The sequence below is a fragment of the Diospyros lotus genome, chromosome 14, assembly GCF_014633365.1.
Source record: "Diospyros lotus cultivar Yz01 chromosome 14, ASM1463336v1, whole genome shotgun sequence".
Classification (NCBI taxonomy): domain Eukaryota; kingdom Viridiplantae; phylum Streptophyta; class Magnoliopsida; order Ericales; family Ebenaceae; genus Diospyros; species Diospyros lotus.
Genome location: NC_068351.1, coordinates 14,606,228 through 14,632,121, shown reverse-complemented (window position 1 = coordinate 14,632,121; position 25,894 = coordinate 14,606,228). Strand labels below are relative to the sequence as shown.

Below are 25,894 nucleotides of genomic sequence, written 5' to 3'. Positions count from 1 at the left end.
CCGTTAAAATTCTTCCACTTCGTTCCATTGAAACGGGTTCACTCTTCCTTCCTTCCACAACTCGGGCAGTATTTTTGTATTTGTGTTCCAACTTCTCTGAAAAATAAATTGAATACTTTTGGGAATGTAAATTATCGGTGAGAACGGTTGTTACGGATAATCTCAACTCAGATTAAAATTATTTTCACCCTAATAATTAGGTAAAAATGATACAACATATACCTTTTATCTAATTTTTTCCTAACAAATTAAAAAATAAATTATATAATTATTAAATACCCTCCCATTAATTTTTATGCGTGCTTAACATTCTCACTCTTCTAATGTGTATGAGTTCGTTATTATTATTAGTATATATCGCAATCAAACTTTTGATAGTTTCTGTTATTTGCACTAACATCTTATGTGGTTAAAAATTAGACTCTAAAAGTTCTTGTGATTTATATTTTTTGCTCGAACACCCATTATGATATAAAAAATATCCATTAAATTAAATTTAATTAATTAATCATAATAAAATTATAACTAACAAAAATTAAACATAGAAAAAAAAACACTAGAAATACCCATCAATTTTTAATGAAACTTATTGTGAAAACTGATAAGAGTTAGAGCAATTATGAAACCACATAGAGAAAAGATAATAGGAAAAAAAAATGTAATGATGATGATGATGATAATAGAAGAGGAAAAAGACTTTGTCTCATAAATCTCACCAAATTTTTTTGACTTGTCTTTGTCATATTTATAACCTAAGATAATAGATTTCACCAAATGGGTTCTAACAATTTTGGAACCTAAAATCATTTAAAGTGATTTTCAAAATTGTTAATCTCTATGCGTTTTAGATCTAAAATCAGAACAAGAAAAAAAAAAGATAAATAGATTCAATGAAAAGACTCAATTTAGCCATTGATTTGTTAAATCCATCATCTTTTTGGCCATCAATAATGTTCAATTGTCTAAAAATTAAACCTATCATCGTACGATCTATTAAATAAAAAGGTAACAAAGTAGCGGGTTATTAGAAAATGTTGTAGTAAAAATCATAGAATTTGTGGTTAATTTGTCCTTTGATAGCCTTCATATTTCTTCTCATCTTTCTCTTTTTTTTCTATCATTATCACTCTATCTCTCTCGATTGTCGAAATTTATTGCCAAAAGTAACCTTTAGAAACTAAGTTCTAGCAATTCTAGAATCATCATTTCGAATAGTAAAATCATCGACAACTCTTTTTTTTTTTTGATTATTTATGTTTTATTCTATTAATTTTAATTTAATTATGATTAATTAAAAATTTAGTTTAATTAATATCATTTGTAATAGGAGAGGTGTTAGAGCAAAAAAGAAAATATATAAAATATATAGAACGTTTAGAGTCATTTCTTAACCACATGAGTTGTCCGTGCAAATGCACCAAACCATAGGGGTCTTGATGCAATTTACCCTTTACTATTTTAAAAAATAAAAATAACCTTTTTGCTGTTTTTTTTTTTTAATTAATCGCACAAAGTGTGTAGCTCTATGCCAACTATCGAACATCCAATTAATTTTTAAACATATTAGTTTAATCACCATCTCAACAAATTTTATAATACGTCTCTTTAGCTTTATTTTTTTTTTTTGTAATTTTCACAATTTTAATTATTTTTTTCTTATATGTTACGCATTATAATATTCTTTGTCTATTCGTTCGTCATTTTTTATAATTTATATAAATTATTAAAAAATACTAAAAACCCTAACAACATTTTTAATTTTAAATTAATTATTTATTATTTTTCAATAGCCATATCCAATTTGTTCATTGATTTCAATAATGGACAAAAATTCTTGTTAAATGGCAATGCGATAAACTTGAATGAGGTGGGAAGTTCAGTTGGTTAGCCATAAATGTTTGTCCACTTCAATTATTGTTTTAGTTTTGCACAAAACCCTAACATTTTAATTATTTTAAAAAATGTGATCAAACCTATAAAGTGAAGATGATAAGATATTTATAATTTTATTTTTTAATCAATTTATATAAACTTATTACGTCATCATTGAATGAAAATTATTAAGCGAGCGGCCCAAATGATATTCCATTATTGAAATCAAAATATAAGGTATGCTAATCGATTAAGATGGAATTTTACTTAAATAAAATGTATATTAATCGATTAAATTAGGCATATTATTCTATTAATATCATATTTTCAGTTTAAGCATATGTTTTATTAAAAAAGTATAAAAAAAAAAAAATTCAACAAGATATAATGCTTTCACACCAATATTGATGTTCATTTTTTTCTTTTTTATCCAAAGGGAACAAAAAAAAAAAAGACTACATGAAATGAGAATGCTTTGACATGGATTTTGGAGAAGTTCAAATAGAGACTTCAATTGGGTTGAAAATGCTATATAATTATTGAATGTAAAGTATATTATTAATGGAGTAAAGTTTGTTAGGATTTTACGATCTAGAAAAGTTAATTAATTAACAAATTAGACTTAATCAAATAATTATTTTTAATCAAGTAATTAAGGAGATATTTCAATTAAGTAATAAGTATCTTATTTAACTAAATTCTTTTTTTGTAATTGAGTATAGTCGAGATAGTTAAGAGATTAATTAATTATTCGTTTATATTACTCAAATAAGTGATAAAGTAATGTTAATTGAGTGAACAAAAGAGTTAATCGACTAAGAAATATTTTAGTCGAGTAACATATCCTTGTAATCAAGTAATTATTTTTAAACATAATTGTATTCAATAGATTAATCGAGTAATATTTAACTTAATTGAGTGACATAATTTTTTAATCAAGTAATAATATTTGACTGATGTGTACTTAAAAGTTTAATTTACTAAGTGTTAGTCTTTCTAGTAAAGCGATTTTTTAATCGAGTAACAATTTTTGAAACACAAAGGGACTCAAATGATTAATCGATTAAGAATTATTCTATAATTGAGTAACATTCTATTTGATCGAGTAATTTATTTTTTTAACCGAATAACAATTATTTAACAGAATAATACTTATATATTTTATCGACTAATATAAATGTTTAATCAAGTAATGATATTCTCTAGTCAAGTATTAAAATCATTTAACCGAGTAACATATTGAAAAAATGCAACTATTATTCATTTTTAGAAAATCACATTCTCATTAAATGCTATCATCATTATTTCATGAAAATTGCATACTAATTGAGTTTTAAAGTAATTACTAACCATTGGAAAGATGAATGTTCTTGTGTAATACTTTTATCCTTTGCATAAATGAACAAGTGCATTGAAGAAGAAAATGCTTTAAATACGTAAGACACTCAATACCAATATAGAGGATGTTCATTTGAAAAAAATTTAACTGAAGTCTCAAACTCAAGCTTCTCAAGGTATATCTTTTGTTATTGTTTCTAGAGAGATTGTATATAATGTATTTATCATTTATTCTTAGAGAACCAAGTGAGAAGTGTCAATAAGAATTGTTTAGAGCCCGTTATCTTTATTGTTTTTAAGTCATTTTCAATTTTCTAAAACAGTAAAAAAAATGTTTACTTTACTGTTTTCGAAAACATGAAAAAAATTTATAAAAAAACTCAAAACAATAAAATATTATTTTGGTTGTTTTCGGCCAAAATAACCAAAACACGAAAAATATAAGATAATTTATTTATTTATTCGTATTTTATTCTTATAATGGGAAAAAACATTACAAGATTCACTAACTTTAAAATGTATATATTTTTTAATAATATATTAGCATTAAATAATTATAATTTATTGAATAAAATATCATTAAAAAATTATTCTTAAAATTCCAAACAAAACGCATTTTTTAGTTTAATGTTTTTTGAAAATAAACTACTAAAACAGAAAACAAAAAATAAATTAAAAATTAAAAATTGAAGCTCAAAGAGAGCGCAACGTTAACTTCTCCAAGTGTTTTTACTTATAAAATCCTTTAGGGTGCGTTTGATTGCAATGGTAGAATTTGAGTGGAAAAAAAATGAATTCCAAGAAATTGAATTCCAAATAAAATGAATTTTTGGAAATTGAAAATTTAACCTGTTTGATTGATATAATGTTTTACTTGAAAAATGATGTTATTTTCCATCTTTTGGTGTTTGATTGATAATATTTTTCATAGAATTTGGTCATTTTTCATGGAATTCAATAGTGAAAATGTATTGAAAAATATTAAATTTTGTACAGAAAAATTAAAATAATAATATATTTTAAATTAATTAAATTATTTCTCAAAGAAATAAAACTACAAAATTATTTTTTTTTATTTTCCAAAAAAATAATTTATATAGAATATTTTTTATTTTTTCTTTTTATATATTTATATTTATTAATTATTAAAAATAAAAATATAAATAATTTACAAATCCTCCCCCACCCACCTACCATTCTCCCTCATCCATCCACCCTTGCTTTCAATTGCCTAGAAAATTCCATCTCTTCCCCCAAGGAATTTAATTTTCATGATTTGAAGGAAAATGCCCTCACATGACCATTGCAAGGAAAATGATTTCCCTAAAAAAAAATACTATCAAACAATGCACAAGTTAAAAATTGGGTAGAAAATTTGACTTTTCCATGAAAAAAGTTGGTTATCAAACATGCCCTTACTTCTCCAAGTGATCGAGCAACCTTAACTTCTCCAAATAATTGAGCAAAAAAAGCATACATTGTAAATGTTTCAATTACATCATGGTAGAAATTGTGTACAGGTTATAACTTAACCTTCTAAAAAGTATCTATAATAAGTTATTGAAAATTTTTAATGAGAATGTTAATCCCACAATCGATTTATTCAGTCAAGGACGTAACCAAAAACCAAGCCAAGAAATCGGATCAAGCACACCAAGAACACAACACAAACAGTACACACGATATACGTGTTCAGATTCGAAAATGGATCCCAATCACGACAGAGGTTTTCGCCTCTAGTCAAATCCACTAAATCAACGGTTACAAATCGATTACATCGATTCAACAAAGAACGAATCACTTACAGTATTGCAAAAAGATAACAGAAACCAGAAAACAAGTATAATAATGCATCACCACCGAGCATACATTGTACTCACCATTGTCTCTTGATCTAACCTCCCACGACAAAACGATTAACACCAGAGATAGAGCAATACACCGTAGGTTCTTACAAATCGAAGGATTCATAGGTTGTGTCTTATCTCAAAGTGCTGATTTAGGGTTTCAAGATTGCAGAAGGATAGCAAAAGTGACGCTTCAATTCTGATAAGAACCTTGTATACCAAGGCGGATTGATTTCAAGCCACATGATCAGTGTTTAAACATAATCAATGGCTGATATAATAGATACGCATATAACAATGTAATGGCATGTAAATTCAAATGACATAATACTGAAATGACATTCACATGAAATAAGAATGAAATACAACAATTAACATTTAATTTTGAATCACAAATTACAACAGAGAAGTTAAGGTGGTATTCATAATTTTTTAAATTTAAATATATATTAAAATATACATTAATTTTATATGCTCCATCCAATGATGCAAAAGTTGATTTAAAATATGTTTATTTTGATAACAAATGATAGTTTGAATTTTACGGTGAGATAATCTTATCTGAATAATAAATTATTAGATTACTCATGATACGAGAAATATTATTATAAAAGATAATGTTTAGATAATGAATAATTAAAAAAAAAATCTAAAACTATACTGTGGGCATAAAAATTATTAAACTATCTACTGAATTGAATAGTGCATGCATCTCAAACACCAATTTAGTTTAAAATTGGTTAAAGATAATGTTTGTTAACAAAGATGTTAGATAATTGTAAATTTACGAACTGGATATTGCTAATTGTTGGATAAGATGTTTGATAATTGAAAATTTAAGAACTGGATATTGCTAATTGCAAGAAGGATAATCAATCTCCAACTTATATATATATATATATGTATGTCGAATGATGTTTTTGGTTTGGAAGGTGGTGTGGTGGATCCGATCGTGAAAAGTCCAAACATGAAGGGTGTTTCTGAACTGAAGTATATCAATGAAAACAACACCAAAAGAATAGGAAAAGTACACGCAGGCCCCTCAAAAAAACACTTAAATATTGCACCGTTGGATCATGATCGGCATCTTCAACGTGTCGCCCGATGGTCGTGCCGCGAATCATCAAGCTGCTGCATATCTATATTCGCGTATATATACGCACACGGCTATGAGCTGTTACACAAAGTTGCACTGTCAGATCAATTGATGAAAATCCCGCAGCCAGAGGACGACTCGCAAGTAAAGCTGCTTCACCTACCCAAATTCGCTTCGTAACGCAGCACCGCGTGAACCTTCTCTACTCTTTAATTTCGAGATCTGATTGGTAGTATTAATGAGACCCGAAAGGTATTCTTGCCATTTTTAATTATTATTATTCGGTGAGCTCTGCTTTTTGTTTGTTCCGGAATTTCAGTTGTTGACGGCGTGAAATTGGTACTTTTTAGTGGTTGTCCACTTCGAGAGGATAATTGCTGCGTTCACTGGGAAAGTTCTGGTGGCAGGAAGGCGATATGAGGTTTCTCGATTGGGAATTCGTTTCGAAGCTGGAAGTGATTTGATGACAGATGGATTTTGAATGAGCGATAACGTGGTCCTTCTTATTTTTCTGCGGTTTGAATTAGGTTTGGCGTGCTTTTGAGAGTTTGTGCGTTTCTGTGGAATCTGAAGTTTGAGGAGTTCTGTCGGAGCTTTCGCTTTGAGTGCGTAATTTGATGATCGAGATCCGTCTGCGGTGGCTTTGGGTGATAATGTTACTGGAATAGTATTCGGAGTATTATTCCACTATGGTTTAGCAAATTTGGAAGGATAAAGCTGATTTATTGGATTCAGGTGGAGAATCCAGACACGGGTCGTCAGTAATAACTGGTTATTGGTGTCTGGTATCTGGTATCTGGTATTTGGATTTTGGGCCCATCAGTATCATTTTTGGGGGGAAATCTTGTTTACGAGGTCCGCATCTATCGCTGATCTTCAAGCTAAGTGAGTTTGGAAGTTACTTCTCACCATGTTTTCTACTGTCCTGGTTTGAATTGGTTATGCCAGCGGCCAGATGAGAATTTAACAATGACTGGGACAGCAGAGTTGTTGGTAAATGGATGCTCCAGACAGGTCATTCTCTGATATATTGGGCTTGCTGAAATCTTGGATCCCTTGGCGCTCCGAGCCAGCTAATGTGTCGAAGGACTTTTGGATGCCCGATCATAGCTGTAGGGTCTGCTACGAGTGTGATTCTCAATTCACGTTGTTTAACCGGAGACATCATTGCCGGCACTGTGGGCGAATTTTCTGTGGCAAGTGCACTGCAAACTGGGTTCCCGTACTGTCTGGTGAGCCAAGGACTGCCTGTGAAGAGTGGGAGAAGATTAGGGTCTGCAATTTCTGTTTCAAGCAATGGCAGCAGGGGTTAACTACCGTTAATAATGGCACCCAGGTTTTCACTGTGGTACTCAGTAGTTCACCATCAGCGGCAAGTTTACTCAGCACCCCCAAATCTAGCTGCATTTCTTTTGCGTCAATGCCAAACTCAGCTGCCTCTTGTCAACAAAATCAACCTCCTGTTCTCAGCCCTCACCAATCAGCAGCAAAGGACACAAATATAGAGAGGGAAGGTGTTCTATTATCAGAAGGAATCAATAATCATGTTGCTGACAAGAGGAGTCCATCTCCAAACCAATTTGAGTTTTGCATAGACAGGTACTTAATCATTTCTCTTCTTCTTTGTTACTTCCTGTTGCATTAGCTCCAAAATGCTATACGTATGTAGTAGCTGGTATACTAGTCTGGGATTGTATGCTTAAACTTGGTAACGCATGAAATGAAACATGATTATTTTGTTAGGCAGAAAGAAGCAATGGTGTACAGCTGTCAAATTGTGATATATAAAAATTGTTTTCTTATTTTACTGTTATCATCATACATGCAACTGTGTATTAGCACTTCCAAAACCATGTAGAAAAATGAGTACCATTTGTAGCAAATGTGAATATGTCTAGCGAAATACTAAAGGGTATTCAACTAGTAACATGGCAGAGTAGGGATCATATCGACAAAGTTGTATATGCAGCGGTACTTGATAAATAAAGGGTGTCCTCAATGCATGAGGCTCCGCATTCTAAGAGGGTTGGGGAGGGTTCATATTTGTATGCAGCCTTCACCTTTCATTTTTCTTTTTTGCAAATGCTGTTTCCACAATTGGAACCCATTTCTGAAAATGATGATTCTTTTTAGCCTTTTTCATTGTAGTAAAAGAGGGATGATATATTTTCACATTTTAATGTAACTCCCTTAAAAATATATGATATTAACCTTATTCTAGGGGATATTATTATTGTTTTCTAAATCAAATATGGGTCCACCCTTACTTGAAATAATTTTAAGAATCTAAAATTTGAAAACTTTTTATGATGAAAGATTTTTAGAATATATGAGGGTGAACCTTGATAGCAGCTGTAAAGTTGCTCTTTTGTGATTGGAAGGTCACCGGTTCAAGTTGTGGAAACTATCTCTTTGCAACACAAAGGGTAAGGTTGCATACAAAAATGACTCCCCTGATCCGACCCTCACAAAACGGGAGCTTTGTGCACATGGGGAACAGCCCTTTTGATTTCTGGAATATATATTAAGACATTTTTTCACTCATTTTCCATTATGTAGAATGTGAAGTATTTTCATGTATGTGTATAAAATGTATAATTTGTTTCTTGATGTGTCTGATCCATATTGTGCTCCCCCCTTTTTTATTTGAAATTTACCATGTTGAATCATGCCTGTGTTTTGTGTCGATATCGATGGGTCTTAGCTCAGGTAAACCAGCACTCTCTGAGACTGCTAAGCTCTGGCTTTAGTCAGGCTTTCCTAATTTTGTATCCCTACTTAGGGTTGGGGCAGCCATATACAAGTTTAAAGCTTGTTGTCCGCCAATAACATGGCTATATGTCAAGTGCCTTGGGTAGCAATGAAGGCAGTAACCTCCTTAATCTACTGGAGTACTTATCCGGAGAGAGTTACTCTATTCTCCAAGGAACCTGCTGCCAAAGATGATTGCACTTGCATGGCATTGCTTAAGATTGCTTGCTGTGGCGTCCCATATGTGACCCAATGTAATTTACGTGCTTTGAAGTTTTTCTTTTAATTCTCTCCTTATTATTAATATTTTTCTTCATTATGCTTGTCCACAAGCTAACACTCTCCTTAAGGTAGGACATGTACTTTCCTCACTGCCTCGGTTAATCTCCTATATTACCCAATACTCATTAAAAATCTAAAATTCTGTTTAAAAAAATCTGTTTGTATAATATCTCAGGTGTTTAACTTATGCATATGGCAAACATAGAAACAGGATAGTGATGATCTGTGAAATTTGGCTTCTTTTGTGATTGCTGAAAGGATTGTTTTTTCATCTGTTTGGGAGTTTATTTTATTTTATTTTTTTTTGTTAAGTTTTTCATCTGGCTTTTACACTCTTCTCGAGTCAGGTACAGGGCTTTCCTTTTTTTGTTATGTTTTTTTTTTCCCAGAAAGTTAGATAACAAGACTTTGTGGATGTTAGTGGTAAGATAAATTGGCCAGGGGCAGTGTCAATATCTAGATGAACTCTGACACTGCTGTTGGGAATACATTTTTTGTGATCTTCTAATTTATATTTCTGCTTTATTGTGTATCAGGTGTGATGTTGATGATGATGAATTTGGAGTTTACCAGTTAGATTCCAGAACAAGGGATTTTCCGCAGGTCAATGGCTATTATGGTCCTATGGAGTTTGATGAGATTGAAAATGACTATAGATCACATAAACGGTGTCCTGATGAGGAAACTATTGACACTAAAAGTATTTGCAGTTCTCAGTTCCGCAATAGCTTTGATTCTGGGGTTTCAGAAGGAATCCAACAGCATGCCAAAAAAGAAGATGAACATGATATTGGTGATGAATCTGAAGCACCTTCCTCTCTTTATGCTGCAGCAGATGTAGATGCTGAACCTGTCGATTTTGAGAACAGTGGACTTCTATGGCTCCCCCCTGAGCCAGAAGATGAAGAAGATGAAAAGGAAGCTCTTCTGTTTGATGACGACGACGACGAGGGGGTTGCTACAGGGGAGTGGGGGTACCTCCGCTCTTCAAGTAGTTTTGGAAGTGGGGAGCATCGAAGTAGGGACAGGTCTAATGAGGAGCACAAGAAGGTTATGAAGAATGTGGTTGATGGGCATTTTAGGGCTTTGATAGCTCAGCTATTGCAAGTTGAGAACATACATTTGGGTGAGGAAAATGACAAAGAAAGTTGGTTAGAGATAGTGACGTCTTTGTCATGGGAGGCTGCTTCACTGTTAAAGCCTGATATGAGCAAAGGTGGTGGAATGGATCCCGGAGGATATGTGAAGGTAAAATGCAATGCTTCTGGGCGGCCCTCTGAGAGGTAAGATGCTATAATGATTCCGTCGTTCATCTGATTATCATGCTTCTCTGTATGAACTTGCCATCAAATCACCAATCAAGCCCTTTTCACTCACAACAAGAATAACTTATAGAATACATATCACAGCTATTTGATGGTCTTATATGAAGTATGGACTAGTTTTATTACAGTGACTGCTCTGTCCAAGTCTGTCGTGCACTGTATGATCCTCTGCATTGCCCACTCTTTATCTCTTTTTTCTTTTTCTGCTGAGGTCTATTCTCTTTCAGGCCCTGGCTATTTATTTATTTCTTGTCAGGGCTTGAGGTTCTTGTTATGTCAGTCAGGGAAAACGGGAAGGGGGTCGGGGAAGAATATAATTATTGATTTCTTTATATTTAGAACCTTGCCTACTAAATGCGAGGTTAATTTTAAGGTCAAATGAGGGCAAGGCCCATGGCACTCTGGAACCAGTTTAGCTAGTCTACAATAGTGGTTTGACATGCTTTACTGTTAGCAACATATTTTTGCATCCTCTGTCTGTGATTGAGATTTTGACGCTTTTTGCAGCTTCATATAGTTAAAAAAATGTGGATTACAAGATAGAAACACTAACATGGATGTGGCACAGAATACTTATTCTATGTCCACTAATGTTATATCCATAAATTAACAATGATGTAGAGTACATAGAACAATTAGTAAACATTATTCAACATACAAATGTGAGCCTGTTGTTCCAGCAGTGTCAGGAACTTAATACTTGTATGCTTGGTAGTTATAGAAGATGTACTATAGCAAGATATTAGAAGTTGTACATTTGAATTGGCAGCCTCATTGGCACCAAATTAACCGCCTATGTTGGATTAGTATAAAAACTAATCCAACAGAATGAAGGAGGCATCGAAGTACATTTTCAAAGAACATTCTGTCTTTCTCTCTGGATTCTCTCTCTCTTGCCAGTTTCTGCTCTTTCTCCTTCTCCAATTCTCTCTCCAATTTCCTCCTAATTTCTGCCCTAAATTCTCTCAATTATCAGAGAATTTACCTGTCAGATCTGAGGACCTGACACACTGCTTCATCAAAGTAAAAGTCAAAGAAGATCATCCAATTTTTCATTGCAATTTTAAGAACATCAATAAACATCCAATATCCATAAACAACTATAAAAGCAACAAAAATAAACTCAAACAAATATAAGAAGTATCTCAACTTCCAACTTCATATGAGACTTGTCACTGTTGGATGCAACATGTTGCATGACACATGTTTTCAGGCGTGTGCCAAGTACTGATGTCTAAAACATGTCTGTATGGATGCAAATATTGTATGAACATGTTGTGCAAGAAAACAATAATAAGTTTCTTGCTTCTTACCTGATCTATCCAGTTTCAAAGCTATCAAGATTGATACACCATGTTGCATGTGCATTTTTAGGTGCGTGACAAATACTGATATCTAAAACGTCTTTATATGGATGCACCTACCATATGAAAGATCTGTTGCTTCTTACCTTATAATTGTTTAATTTAAGGTTTCATGAAATTAACAATTTGCATTCTTAAATAAGTCCAATTTTGGGTTGTCAGTCATGTTATTTGCCCTACAACTGAAATATAGTGATAACAGAAGCATGAACATGCCTGAATGATTGTCTCAACTTAGCAAAAATGTATGAGCAAATCAAGTGTTGGAGGTAGAAAAATGTTCGAGCATACTTGACATGTCACAGGTCCCTTGCCCCCACTTTTCCAGTAGACACATTTGCTGACACTTGTGAGGTCATTTATAAAATCTAAAACCTTTTTTGGCCACAGTAATGTATTCTTTCCTTGAGAAGAGCATAAAACTATGCCTTGCACTTTTATAAAAGAGAAATCCTTTGTGTACTTGGCAAGAAAAAGATATAAAAAAATTTGATGTATTCTTCTATGTTTCTTGTTCATTTCTGTATTATATCTGTATACGATGTGTCCATTTGTTGTTAGCATCAACTGAGTGTAAGATTTGGTGAATTCGGGCTATATTAGTTGGAGATTAGCAAAGAAAATGATGACATTACTTCACAGTTTTGTGAAAATTAATGACTTGAGGTTTCATTTGACAATCTACAAACTAGCCAAATGGAGAATATTGTTAGTTGATGGGAAAAATGCTGCCATACCTATGTCTTTGTGAGATTTGACAGATCATCTATCTGTTGATGGTTTGATGAATTATTTGAAAGAATAGCTTCAGAAGTTGTGCACTAATTTGTATTTCAAAATTTACTTTTGCAATCCGATTTTTGCCTGTTTCAGAATAGTGGGGAGTACTGGAGGGAAACTGCAAAGTGAATAATATTAATTTCCTGTTAAACATCAAAACAACTGTTTTCCTTCAAAAGATTTATCTGAAATCCTAGTGAGGCATTGGTTCATTTATGGAGGGCGTCCTAGAGAAAATGAAGGTTAAAAAGCCTCTGCAATTAGATAGATGTCCCCTTCACTTATATGGCCACAACAAAAATTGAATGCCATATCTGTTGTTGGTTGCCTATAATCAAGGTTTATGGAAGGGGTAGTGATGGAGGCATAGAATCAAATATTTTGGGAAATATTACTCTAGGTGTAAATATAGGAATTAACATTATTTATGTTATTTCTTTTGTGTATCTCATAGTTAATCTTTCAGTTATCACGTTCCATTAGAGTCCTAATCCTAATTAGAGCAGGATTAGTTGCCTATATAAAGCTTTTTTTGGATGTATTTGAGGCAGCTTTTGACATTGAGTTTCTGATTGAGTGCTATTGAGTTTGTTCTTGTTCTCTTTTGGGTTCTGCATCTGTTAAGACTGGAGATAGATCCAACCTTCAGCATAATAATGCTTAAAGTGACTGCTTTTAGGCATAAACCTACTCCTACGGTCACATGTATGGCAACTCCAGTATTTTACCGCTGCACCTAGTCACACTATATAACTGCAATAAAAACCGTAACTAATATTTGATATTTGAAATATGTTTTGTAAATTTCTAAGAGATCAAGCCCTAATAACTGTCCATATTCCTTGTGGGGGTTTCTTTACATTCTTTGTTGACTATACTTCCAAACTAGAAAATTTTCTTCTTGTTTTTTTTTGCACTCTTTTAAGTTTATTATTGTTATGATTTATTTTTGTTTTTCTCTTTTTCCTTTCTATAGTGTGGTGGTCAAAGGAGTTGTCTGTAAGAAAAACGTGGCTCATCGGCGGATGACAACAAGAATAGAGAAACCTCGCTTGTTGATCCTTGGAGGGGCTCTTGAATACCAACGAGTTTCTAACCACTTATCAAGTTTTGATACTCTGTTGCAGCAGGTTGGGATCATCGACTTTTCTTGAGTTTTAGTTTGGTACCTTTACCTGAGACTTATTTTGGGCTTGATAGGAACCACCTTGCAATGTTCTCTATCTGAGCCAGTTTGCATCATTGCATAATTGTTGCTAGCTTACAAGAAGATACATTTAATTTCCTCAATTTTTGGATCTGATGGTGATTTATGTCTATTAGGAAATGGATCATCTAAAGATGGCCGTTGCAAAAATAGATGCACACCAGCCTGATGTTCTTTTGGTGGAAAAATCAGTTTCTCGATTTGCGCAGGACTATCTTCTTGCAAAAGACATATCACTTGTTCTCAATATTAAAAGACCACTTTTAGAGCGCATAGCCCGCTGCACAGGGGGTCAGATTGTTCCTTCAATTGATCATCTCTCATCACAAAAGTTGGGATACTGTGACCTTTTTCACGTGGAGAGATTTCTAGAAGAGCACGGTACTGCTGGGCGGGATGGAAAAAAGTTGGTGAAGACATTGATGTATTTTGAAGGGTGCCCCAAGCCACTGGGATGTACTGTAAGTCATTGGAAGGGAACAATATGATGAATTTTATGTGAACTAAATGGATTCAATCACAGTTTACAAGCACTAAATATTTGATACAAAATTACATAAATGGAAGTAATATTTGATTTAACTCCTTGCAATAAGAACAGTTTTTTCCATGCTTTTGGTTTTTGTGAATTAAGAAACTCATTTTGTTCACATATTCCGTTTGTTTCAGATTATTCTCAGAGGCTCTAATGGGGATGAGTTGAAGAAAGTTAAGCAAGTGGTCCAATATGGTGTTTTCGCAGCTTACCACTTGGCTCTAGAAACGTCTTTTCTTGCCGATGAAGGAGCCTCTCTTCCAGAACTACCGTTGAATTCTCCAATAAACGTAGCACTTCCTGATAAAGCATCAAGTATTGTGAGGTCGATATCTACAATACCTGGTTTCAGTGTCCCTGCCAATGAAAAAACAAGGGGACCTCAAACTTGTGAAGAGCCACTAAGAGCTAACAGTGTTCCCTTTTCAGATCCGGCCTCCTATATACCTAATACTTCCTTCCCAAAATTGGATACAGTAGGGTTGAGTTTACCCAAGAGCCCAAGCTCTCAAGACCTAAAACCCATTTCAAGCTTTATCTACTCAACTGCTTCTTTCTCCTCTGTTGCTTCTTCAGGGCAAGGTGTTGATGATTCTTGCTTCAGTGAACCCTCTCCTTGTCATGCATTTACAGAGAAGAGTACAATGGTCTTCAAACAATCTTCAGAGACAAAATATTCTGCAGTCAACAGTAATATCCAAGATTTCATTGTTGACCTATCAATTGGTAATGTTGTTGGATCTCTTGAGGCAGTGGGGCAAGGTTTACCTGATGATAATGCTCAAAATGACTCCAATGCTGTGAATAAACATTACCTAGGTAACTTAGAGGTATCTTCCCTGCAACGAGATGTAAACCTTAATGAAGAATTAGTTTCTTCAAAAGAAGAGTTTCCTCCTTCACCTAATAATCATCAGAGCATTTTGGTTTCATTATCATCCCGGTGTGTGTGGAAGGGATCAGTCTGTGAAAGATCACATCTCTTTCGTATCAAATACTACGGTAACTTTGATAAGCCTTTAGGCCGCTTCTTACGGGACCATCTGTTTGATCAGGTATCTCTCTCTTACCTATACACAAATCCATACTATGATGTTTTCATATTCTTTTTCAGAAACATCAGGCATATATTTATATATTAAAAGTTTGACATCATGTCAGAGTTACCGATGCCCGACTTGTGATATGCCATCAGAAGCTCACGTTCATTGTTACACTCATCGACAAGGTACCCTTACAATTTCTGTGAAGAAGTTGCCAGAATTGCTCTTACCAGGTGAAAAGGAAGGAAAGATCTGGATGTGGCACAGGTGCCTGAGGTGTCCGAGGATTAAAGGTTTCCCACCAGCAACACGAAGAGTTGTGATGTCTGATGCTGCTTGGGGCTTGTCTTTTGGGAAGTTTCTGGAACTCAGTTTTTCAAACCATGTAGCTGCTAGCAGGGTGGCAACCTGTGGCCATTCACTACACAGAGATTGTCTTCGGTTTTATGGGTAATCTCCCTTGGTCACATACTTTTATGTTGTAAATATATTCTTGTTAGCATTATAACAACATTAATCCTATGAGGCTGGCAATATGGATTCTAACCGCTAATCATTTTTATCCATGACTATATTTTCTATTAGGCCATTGTGTCCCATGTTGTACTTAGACTTCGCCATCAAGTTTTATTTGTTTTCCCCTACCTCTTTTTCTATAAACTTCTAGTCTTTCTTCTACTTTCCTCACAAGTATGTCAATTGGTCTTCTTCTCACATGTTCCAACCATTTTTAAAGTGCTTGGGCAGATCTTGTCTTCAATAGAGACCACTCCAACTTTTTTTTGGGGGGGCAAGGATGCGCATCAAATTTAACATCTTCAATTCAGTTATGCTCATATATTGCACTTGTGGTGCTTAACTACCTAACATTTCATGTTGTACCACGTAGCTAACATTATAGCTGTTTGTTGATATTCTTTTATCTTTAAAGGGATTTTTCAATCATGTAAACTGTTGGAAGCACTTATCAACTTTAACTATTCTACCTTGATTTTATGAGTAATTCCCTAATCTCCCCAACTTTTGAATGATTGATTTGAATTATCTGAACTAATCCTTTCTTGGAATAACTTGATCTTCATGTCTTACCATAACATCATCCACACTTCTATTTTACTAAACTTACATTCTATATTTGGTTTTCAAGTTGCTCAGCCTTTTGATTATAAGGTGTCCCATCATTACTCAAGCTTGCACAGTTTTTTGTTTCATCCACAAAGAGAATGTCGTTTGTAATGAGCATTATGAACATTTTATTTAATGAACCCAACAACATTAAGTGGGCTCAATCTGGTCTACTGCCAAATAAAAAATATTTTTGCTTGAGTGGGGAAAAAAGACATTTTGCTTGAATTGAAGTGAATCTGTTGCTTTTATGGCACATGGCCATCCAATGGGTAAGAATTTTATAGCTGATGCCTTGAGTGGGCTTATGAGCAATAAGAATGAATGTGCCATTGCTTTTTGTATATTCTTTATTTTTACTCCAAATTCGTGTGCCTAGGAAGCTTGTGAAGGTCTTCATTCGGATCTCTCTCTCTCCCTCCCCCCTCTCTCTCTCTCACACACACACACTTTTAACATTGACTTGTGCAGATTTGGAAAAATGGTTGCTTGCTTTCGCTATGCGTCAATTGACGTTCACTCTGTTTACCTTCCGCCCCCCAAACTGGATTTCAACTATGAGAATCAAGATTGGATAGAAAAAGAAATGAAACAGGTGTGACAATAAGAGTTTTGTTACCCATGTAAAGCTCTTCAACAACTCATGTATATTTGTAAATTTACCATCTAAACTAAACAGGTAGTTGACGGGGCTGAGCTATTGTTTGCTGAAGTACTCAATGCTCTCAGTAAGATGGCAGAGCAAAGACCTGGCACAGGACTGCTTAATGGTAGCATGAAAGTGCCTGAATCAAGACGCCAAATAGCAGAACTGGAAGTCATGCTCCAAAAAGAGAAAGCAGAATTTGAGGTGAGGTTTGTTTTAATAAGGAGAATATGAGGTGAAGCCTTTGTGTTTAACATTTTCTCCCCCGTCCTAGTTTCTCTAAAGCTGTGTCCAGGAAGCTATAATTTTCTAAACTCTTGGTTTGTTATATATGTAGTTTTTGGACAGAAATAACTTCTTTCACTTTATTATCTAGATTGGACAAATTTATACACAAAATTGTAACTGCTCATATGGTGGCAGGTACATAGAAAAAAAAAAACTGCCTATTGAATCTTGGACCGATTATCACACAAGAAACCCCACTCTCTCACAATCGGCTCTCACCCGATAGGGACAGAAATAGGATAACACAAGTTAGAGAAAAAACAAAGCAATAACAGAAAGGTAAATGAGACAGGAAACTTATCCTGGCTCAGGCATGAAAATGCCCTACATCCAGACTGCCAAAGCCTTTGACAAATCCACTAGAAAGCAATCAAGATTACAACACTTCCTCTCACACACTTCTGGCTATGAATCAGTAGCCTTACCTCTTGAAAATACAAGGACCGAGCCTTTGCTCACTCTCAATTCTCTAGAACCCATGCAAGATAAAAAACAAAAGAATGAATGCTGAATCAAGACCTCTTGAGAGCTATCCGCCTCTATTTATAAGAGATAGAGGCGGTTACAAACCAAGGACTTAAATGCAAATAGAAGAAATAAAGGACTATCGAAAATAGCTTACAACAATTATTTCCATTATATTCTAAACACATAAAATATAAACATACACAATTATTTCCCAGCTATATACAAAGCCCTCTACTGAGACTTAACAACTTAACTAATGTAAATCCTAACACCACCACTTAGAAAATAAATAATTGTGCACCTAAATACAAAATTATAATAATTTTCTACACACCCCCTCAAGTGGGGCTGTAAATATTAGGAAAGCCCAGCTTGGATCTTCGCATCTTCAAACTAGGTCTTCGGTAGATTCTTGTCCACCTTCAATTTTTCTTTATAAAGTACTTGTCTATTTAGGTCACTTTGAACATGTTGAGTTGCTGCCAGTATCTAGTTAGACAACTAAAATATTGGGTAATTGAGAGGTCTCTTTGATAATGCCTCTACTATGTCCTCAATGTCAGAATACATCTCCTTTGAGACATCCTAGACTTCAATGTAGTTTTTGGACAGAAATAACTTCTTTCACTTTATTATTTAGATTGGACAAATTTATGCACTAAATGGTAATTGTTTATATGGTGGCAGTTACACAGAAAAAAAAAAAAACTCGCTTAGAAAATAAATAGTTGTATACCTACATACAAGATTGTGATGATTTTCTACAATATATTATGGTGATATTATTTTTTTAATTTACTTTATTTGTGGATGAAATGGAGAGTAGATGGAGTAATATATCCTGGTATTTGAGTTATTCTTGATGGAACTTGATCAACCGATATGTGTTTTTTGTTGAGTTGGATAAATAATGCAATCCTGATATTTTTATAGTTTACCAGATCACCCACAAGTGTGTTGTCAGAATTCACACACAAGTTCTTGCAATTATCTTGTCTTTTTTTTTTTTTTAAAAAAAAGCAACTGTCTTTGTGAATTTGGATCTGTACTTCCAACTATTGGTCATTAAAATCCTTGTCAAACAAACAGGATGATAAAATTTCAGAGACTGGGATTCTAAAATTTTCAAGAAAAAAGACAGTAATTGTTATGTGCTCACTGCTGGTGCCATCTGAGTTCTGATGGTTTCTTGATCTCATTCCAGGAATCACTTCAGAAAATTCTGAGCAGGGAAGTGAAGAAAGGTCAACCTGTTACTGATATTTTTGAGATTAATCGATTACGAAGACAATTACTCTTCCAGTCTTATATGTGGGACCACCGTTTGATCTATGCTGTCAGTTTAAATAACAGGACCCTCCAGAATGAGATATGTAACTCCAATTCAGAAATTTTGGAGAAGCCACTTAATGATACTGAGCTGCTCGTAGATACAAATGTTCCTGTTAAGCCAGGAAATGAACCATGTAGTTCTGACTCAGTTCTTGCGGATATAAGGCTTAAGGTAGGTCATGATCATGGAGGAGAAGTTGGTAGTCATCCTAAACAGGCAGATGTAATTCATCAAGGAAATGCTCTCAAAATGGATTCAAACCATGAAAAAGAAAATCCAAGTGATCTTTCTGTTTGTATGAACAGCTGTGCTGAATCTGAGCCTCCAGAATCCAAATTAGTTGTTCATAGGACTCTATCTGATGGGCAGTTCCCAATTGTGCCAAGTCTGACAGACACCCTTGATGCTGCATGGACTGGTGAAAATCATCCAGCAATTAGAATAGCAAAGGCTGATTCTTGTCCACTTCTTGAATCAAATGGAGGTGACTCTTTAACTGTAGCATCGGTTGTTGAAAAGTTGGAGTTTGAAGACCATGGAGGTAACCAGAGTGGGCCCACAGTATCCAATTCACTCCCTGTATTGTCCATTAAAGGCTCTGATAATATGGAGGATTATGTAAGCTGGCTGGGAATGCCCTTCATAAATTTCTATAAGTCTTTGAACAAGAACCTTTTAGGGACCAGTCAGAAGCTTGATATGCTTGGAGAGTATAATCCTGTTTATGTTTCATCATTTCGAGATTTTGAACTTCAATGCGGTGCTAGGTTGCTTTTGCCTGTGGGCGCTAATGACACTGTTGTTCCAGTGTATGATGATGAACCAACAAGCATTATATCTTATGCACTGGTATCACCAGATTATCTTGTTCAGTTGTCTGATGAATATGAAAAGCCAAAAGACAGTGGGGAAACTACTGTTTCTTTCCAGTCTCATGATTCAGGGAATATTCAATCACTTAATGCCTTTGATGAAATGGCCTTGGAATCTTATAGAAGTATTGGATCTACTGATGATAGCATCCTAACCATGTCTGGACATCGCAGCTCCTTGGCTTTGGACCCACTCTCATGCACAAAGACTTTGCATGCAAGAATTTCTTTTATTGATGATGGGCCTTTAGGTAAGGTGAAATATAATGTGACTTGTTACTTTGCAAAGCGGTTTGAAGCCTTAAGGAGGATATGTTGCCCTTCTGAGATGGATTTCGTTAGGTCTCTCAGTCGTTGCAAGAAATGGGGTGCTCAGGGTGGCAAAAGCAATGTCTTTTTTGCAAAAACCTTGGATGACCGCTTTATTATCAAACAGGTTACAAAGACAGAGCTGGAATCCTTCATAAAATTTGCTCCAGGATACTTCAAGTATCTATCTGAATCAATTGTCACAGGGGGCCCAACTTGCCTGGCAAAGATTCTTGGGATATATCAGGTAATTTCTGAGGTCTTGATATGCTTATTGCACCAAATTAACATAGTGATAGATGTTACTGGATCCTAAATATGGTAAGTTGAATAGTTTTAATATTATTATTGTAAAAATATGGATAAAACTCTCTTTTTATGCATTTAACTCTATGCTATTACGTGAGCACTGTATTAGGTTGGACAAATAAAATATACAAAATTTAGCCATATCCTCCTGCCACTGGACATGAAAATTAGATGACTCCTGTAAGGCATATATTTGCACCTGGCACCATGCCTTAGTCTGTTGCACCATGCAACATAGGCTAAAAGAGAATATGGAGAAGGCTTATTTATATCCATCTAACATAGTAGATGGATGGCATGAGCATGATCCATGTGAGAGGAAATTCTTGAAGGAGTAAACATTACCAATAGAAAAAAAAGAATCCTCTCTCTTTGGCTGGATTATTTGTAAACACATTTCAACTGAAATTGTTTAGGCTGACATTAATATGTGGTGGCCAAAATTAGATATGAACTGAAAAACTTTTCTAATGTTGACACAATATAATTTGAAGAAAGATAATGTCTACTCTCTGCTTCGTTGTTGTATTTATGATGAGGAAATTGTTTGTTTGTTTCTTTGTATTATGCATTATGGTTTTTATTGCAAGGAGATTAGAATGGTTAAAAACATGGGATTTGGGACTTGGTGAGAAAGAGGAGCTCTGACTGGAAAAAACAATAGTAGCAGCATTTGTATAGACATTATTGGCTACCATAAGTAGGAAATTTAGTTATGTTATGCATGGAATTGGTGTACCCAGGTCGTTTGGTTGTATTTGCATTGTCACATTTCATATTTTAGAAATAGTTCAGTTTTGTTATTTTGTTACACTTGCAACTAAATTCAGCATTACCCTATCTATTAAATAGTTGTGCTGTGCAAATATTAAATAGTTGTGAGTCTTGAGAACTAAATGAGTGGAATTCATTAGTATTTTACTAGAAAGGATAAGGATGTGTGACACAAATATGGTTGGCACTGTAATTTTCAACAAATTAGGACAGGAAATGTTGGGGAAGTGACCACAAATGGATGTCTTTTCATATTTACACATGAAACATGAACTATATCTTCATTTTTGCATTACTAATAAATTTTTATTATGTAAAATTTGAAGTCAATGCGATTTCCTTAAACTTTTCCATATGAAGATGTTGGAATCTTATCTCATCATTCCCTCCCTAGTTTCCTCAGAAGGGCATCCTACTTAAAATTTTTCTACATTGTTCTTTTACATAGATTTGTATTATCAATGTGATTTTTAGAAGTCAATTGACCCTAATTTGGTTAGAGATAAGGTGCAGTTGATGATAAAATTTTGAAGTCATTTTTTTGCAGTCAACTCAAAAAAGAGCTTTGAAGAATCATTGCCCCCTTATTAGTGATTTCCATATGCGTACTTATTTATCAAAACATAAAGTGTAAAAAAAAAGTCTTGTTACTACTTCAGAGGTTTTTTTTTTTTTCGAAAATCTAAACTTTTGCTTTTAGAAGTCTCAAAATAAAAAATAAAAAAAAAACAGAAACAGAAACTCTGAAAGAATTATACTTCTGACTCTTTGCGTCTGTTAATATTTGAGATGATATACTATTTTATCTTGTTGAAATCACAAACCATATACTTAGAGCTGTATACACACCACAAACTTGAGCAGCTTTTTTTTTTTTTTTTTTATGCTTTAGAATTAGATAAGAATTTTGGTGGACATTTTGCTTTTTCTACTTTCCAAAGTGCATAGGTCCTTGTCTAGCTTAGCATAGGCTCTGAAACTTTGTTATTTTGTTGGCTTAAGGTTTCTTCAAAGCATCTGAAAGGTGGAAAGGAAACAAAAATGGATGTTCTGGTAATGGAGAATCTTCTATTTCAAAGGAATCTAACACGGCTTTATGATCTCAAAGGATCTTCCCGATCACGATATAATCCAGATTCCAGTGGAAGTAATAAGGTTCTGCTAGATCAGAATTTGATTGAAGCAATGCCAACTTCTCCAATATTTGTTGGAAACAAGGCAAAGCGGTTGTTGGAAAGAGCTGTTTGGAATGATACTTCTTTTCTTGCTGTAAGTTTTCATACTGATATTTTCATGAATCTAGTTATTTCACAGGATCTTATAATTGTTTATAGTGCTTGATCTGGAAGTAGTTTCTATGGGCACAGAATAAGCATTTTCTAAACTAATGGTCCTAGCAGAGACGCCTATATAAATCATCTTTCATTGGCTGATAACCTAGAACAGACATGTAGGCTATGTTTGGAATAAAGATTTTTAGACTGAAAGGAAAATAAATAGTGTTGTTGGTATTGTATGATACACAAAACGTATCGGTTCAATATTCAGTCCAACTGGTAGAAACAGAAGAGTGAACTGGATTTTTCTTTGAATGGCTACCTGAATCGCATGTATCATACGATACGAGACATTCTGGGTGAATGGCATGATCCAAGCTATTCAAAATATTACTGGAGCAGTGGAATTCTGCAATCAGGTTGCAACAGGCCCAGTTGGAACTGCACAACCCGAATGTGAAACAGCTTAGTTTTCTTCTTCTTTTTTTTCCTTAACCTGATGCAAAGAGTCCTATTGGGATCTTAGGGTTAAAAAACTCAGGTCAAATAAGGCCCTTTTGGTCAAAAAACTAAAAAAATATGCGGCATACCAACAGTCTTTCCCTCTTTGAAATCCTTGGTAGCCTGTTTTAGTGCCATACATGGTATCAGTATCGTTAAACTTGGGTTAGAATTACTATTTTGAGTATTTTCTTCATGTTATAGGTATGAACATTTTGTAGATTATAATCTTTAAGCTATTTAGCAAATTATTATTGTATCTTACAATATAATTCACGGTTCAGAAATTAGACCTTCCAATTCACTATTCTAATCTTATGAATAAAATAACTTTTAGTGTTAGACTTCTCCACTACCTTCATTGAAATCAACTATTAATGGAATTAAAATTAAAAACAAAAAAACAGGAAAAAGGAAAATAAAAACTTTAAACTTGATAAGGTCTATTCTTGCAAGTGCTTTCCACTATGTGAAATCTCAGTGTCTGTCACTTTCCTTTGGGCCTCACCACGGAATGAGTATTAGGTTTCCAGCATTCCATTGTTGATCCTTTAGGCTCTTCCATGATCTGGAAGTTTACATGCTTTCCATTTATCTTAATTCCTTAAATTTCATGCTGATGCAGTCAATTGACGTCATGGATTATTCCTTGCTGGTTGGGGTGGATGAAGAGAAACAGGAGTTGGTTATTGGTATCATTGATTTTATGAGACAATACACTTGGGACAAGCACCTTGAGAGTTGGGTGAAGGCTTCTGGCTTCCTTGGTGGGCTGAGGAATTCATCTCCTACAGTCATTTCCCCTAAGCAGTACAAGAAAAGGTTCAGGAAGGCCATGACAACATATTTTCTGATGGTCCCCGATCAGTGGTCTCCTGCTACCATCATACCGAGCAAGTCCCAGACTGACCTTTGTGACGAGTACTCCCAAGGTGGCGGGACACAAGTCGAGTAAAGCCATACATCAGTGATCATCACTGGTCTCCCCGGGAACTCTTCACTCCAAGCAAGTCCCAGGACTGATCTTTGTGAAAAGAAGTCTCTCAAGATGGTTATGGGACACAACACAAGTCGAGTAAAGCTGTAAATCAGTGTGCCTCTGTACATTTGCAAGTGTAAGTTTTGGAAATCATTCCTGGCATAATCCACGTTAGTTTTGCTTCATTAGTCATTATATTTAATGATTCGTTTTTTTTTTTTCTTTTGCCTTCTTCCGGCCGTCTTCTGATAACTCTTTCAGATTGTAGTTCCCTCTTGTCGTCGTCTTGTTAAAATGAGAAGTGCAGGACAAAGGTTATGGCAACCATTAAACCTTCTCTGGGGGGACTAATATTGGATGGCCTCCCAGTGAAACTTTTGTATATCATCACCCTTGTATTTACCATTCAATATGTATACGAATATCAATGTTGTTGATTCTGCTGTTGCGAAAGCTGGTCAGGGGTTACATTGTTAGTGGTTCTACAGGAAGGGATTGAATAATGAAAGGTTTAGCCAGCCATAAGAGGCAGTAGCTCAACTATCTTCAACAATTTAAACCAAACTCCTCCCTCTTTTTTGGTACTTTAAAGCAAATGAAAGGAATAAATTATTATATCAAGTGCTACTGCCATATGTATGGTTAGGGTGCAGTTGACGGATTTTTCAAGTTTTTGTTTTTTTAGTTTTTAATTTTATATTTTTTATTAAAAAGCTTTTATTTTTTGTTTAAAAAATATTCAACTAGAAGTTTTATTATTTTATGATAAATATAAAATTATGGTTCCTAACATAGATGATACTTGCTGAATTTCTAAAAGATCAAAATACAAAGTTACAGATGTTACAATTTTGTGTTATTATTAGGGATGGCAATTGCAATCGAAATTGTGAAGAATCGAACCGAAATTGAACAAATTAATGCGGTTAAAAATTATTTGTCTAGATAATGGTTTGGTTTGAAAAAAAAAACAAACACTATTTCAATAAGTTTGGTTTGATTATAATTTTTATTAAATTTAAATTAAAATTTGAATCAAAATCGAATCGAATATGTGAATAATCGAAATCGAATCTAATGTATTTTTTTACAAGTATTTTAATTAATGCATTACAAATATATAAAATATTTAATATTTATAAAGTAATTAATAAATAAAAATAAAATCTAATCTTAAATTATTTTATTTTTATCAATCAAATAATTATTAATAAAAATAACTAATTAAATATTAAAAAAATAAAACTTGGTGGAAAATTATGGATCAAACTGAAAAAATTATTATTACAAGTGAAATTGAACCAAAACTAAATGATTTAGTTATGATTTTTAATTTTTTAAAACAATAGGTAAAAATTTAATTTTAGTTTTAATAATTTAAATTTGATTTGATTATAATTTTGACAAAAACCAAAACAAAACTAGTTTGGTTATGATTTTTAATTTTTTAAGATAATAGGTAATAATTTAATTTTAGTTTTAGTAATTTAAATTTAATTTGATTATAATTTTGACAAAAACCAAAACGAAACTAGACCTGCCAACACTAGTTATTATCAAGTTAAATTATATC

The 25,894-nt window shown here is 33.8% G+C and overlaps 1 protein-coding gene across 3 annotated transcripts; it reads left to right on the top strand.

The window, feature by feature from the left end:
- Nucleotides 1-6,236: 6,236 nt before the first annotated feature.
- On the top strand, nucleotides 6,237-24,758 carry LOC127790855 (1-phosphatidylinositol-3-phosphate 5-kinase FAB1B-like). 3 transcript variants are annotated; one of them, XM_052320579.1, is made up of 12 exons: nucleotides 6,237-6,405; nucleotides 6,504-7,752; nucleotides 9,723-10,469; nucleotides 13,632-13,785; nucleotides 13,979-14,323; nucleotides 14,532-15,452; nucleotides 15,559-15,890; nucleotides 17,037-17,160; nucleotides 17,245-17,415; nucleotides 19,172-20,728; nucleotides 22,567-22,833; nucleotides 23,968-24,758. In XM_052320579.1, exons 2-12 carry the CDS (start codon nucleotides 7,151-7,153, stop codon nucleotides 24,295-24,297), a joined length of 5,550 nt encoding a protein of 1,849 aa, XP_052176539.1. In that variant the 5' UTR covers nucleotides 6,237-6,405; nucleotides 6,504-7,150; the 3' UTR covers nucleotides 24,298-24,758. The 3 variants fall into 3 exon arrangements, 2 of the variants coding, with proteins under 2 accessions (XP_052176539.1, XP_052176538.1); XR_008020837.1 differs by having other exon boundaries at nucleotides 6,240-7,752; nucleotides 23,968-24,457; nucleotides 24,583-24,758; XM_052320578.1 differs by having other exon boundaries at nucleotides 6,240-7,752.
- Nucleotides 24,759-25,894: the final 1,136 nt, after the last annotated feature.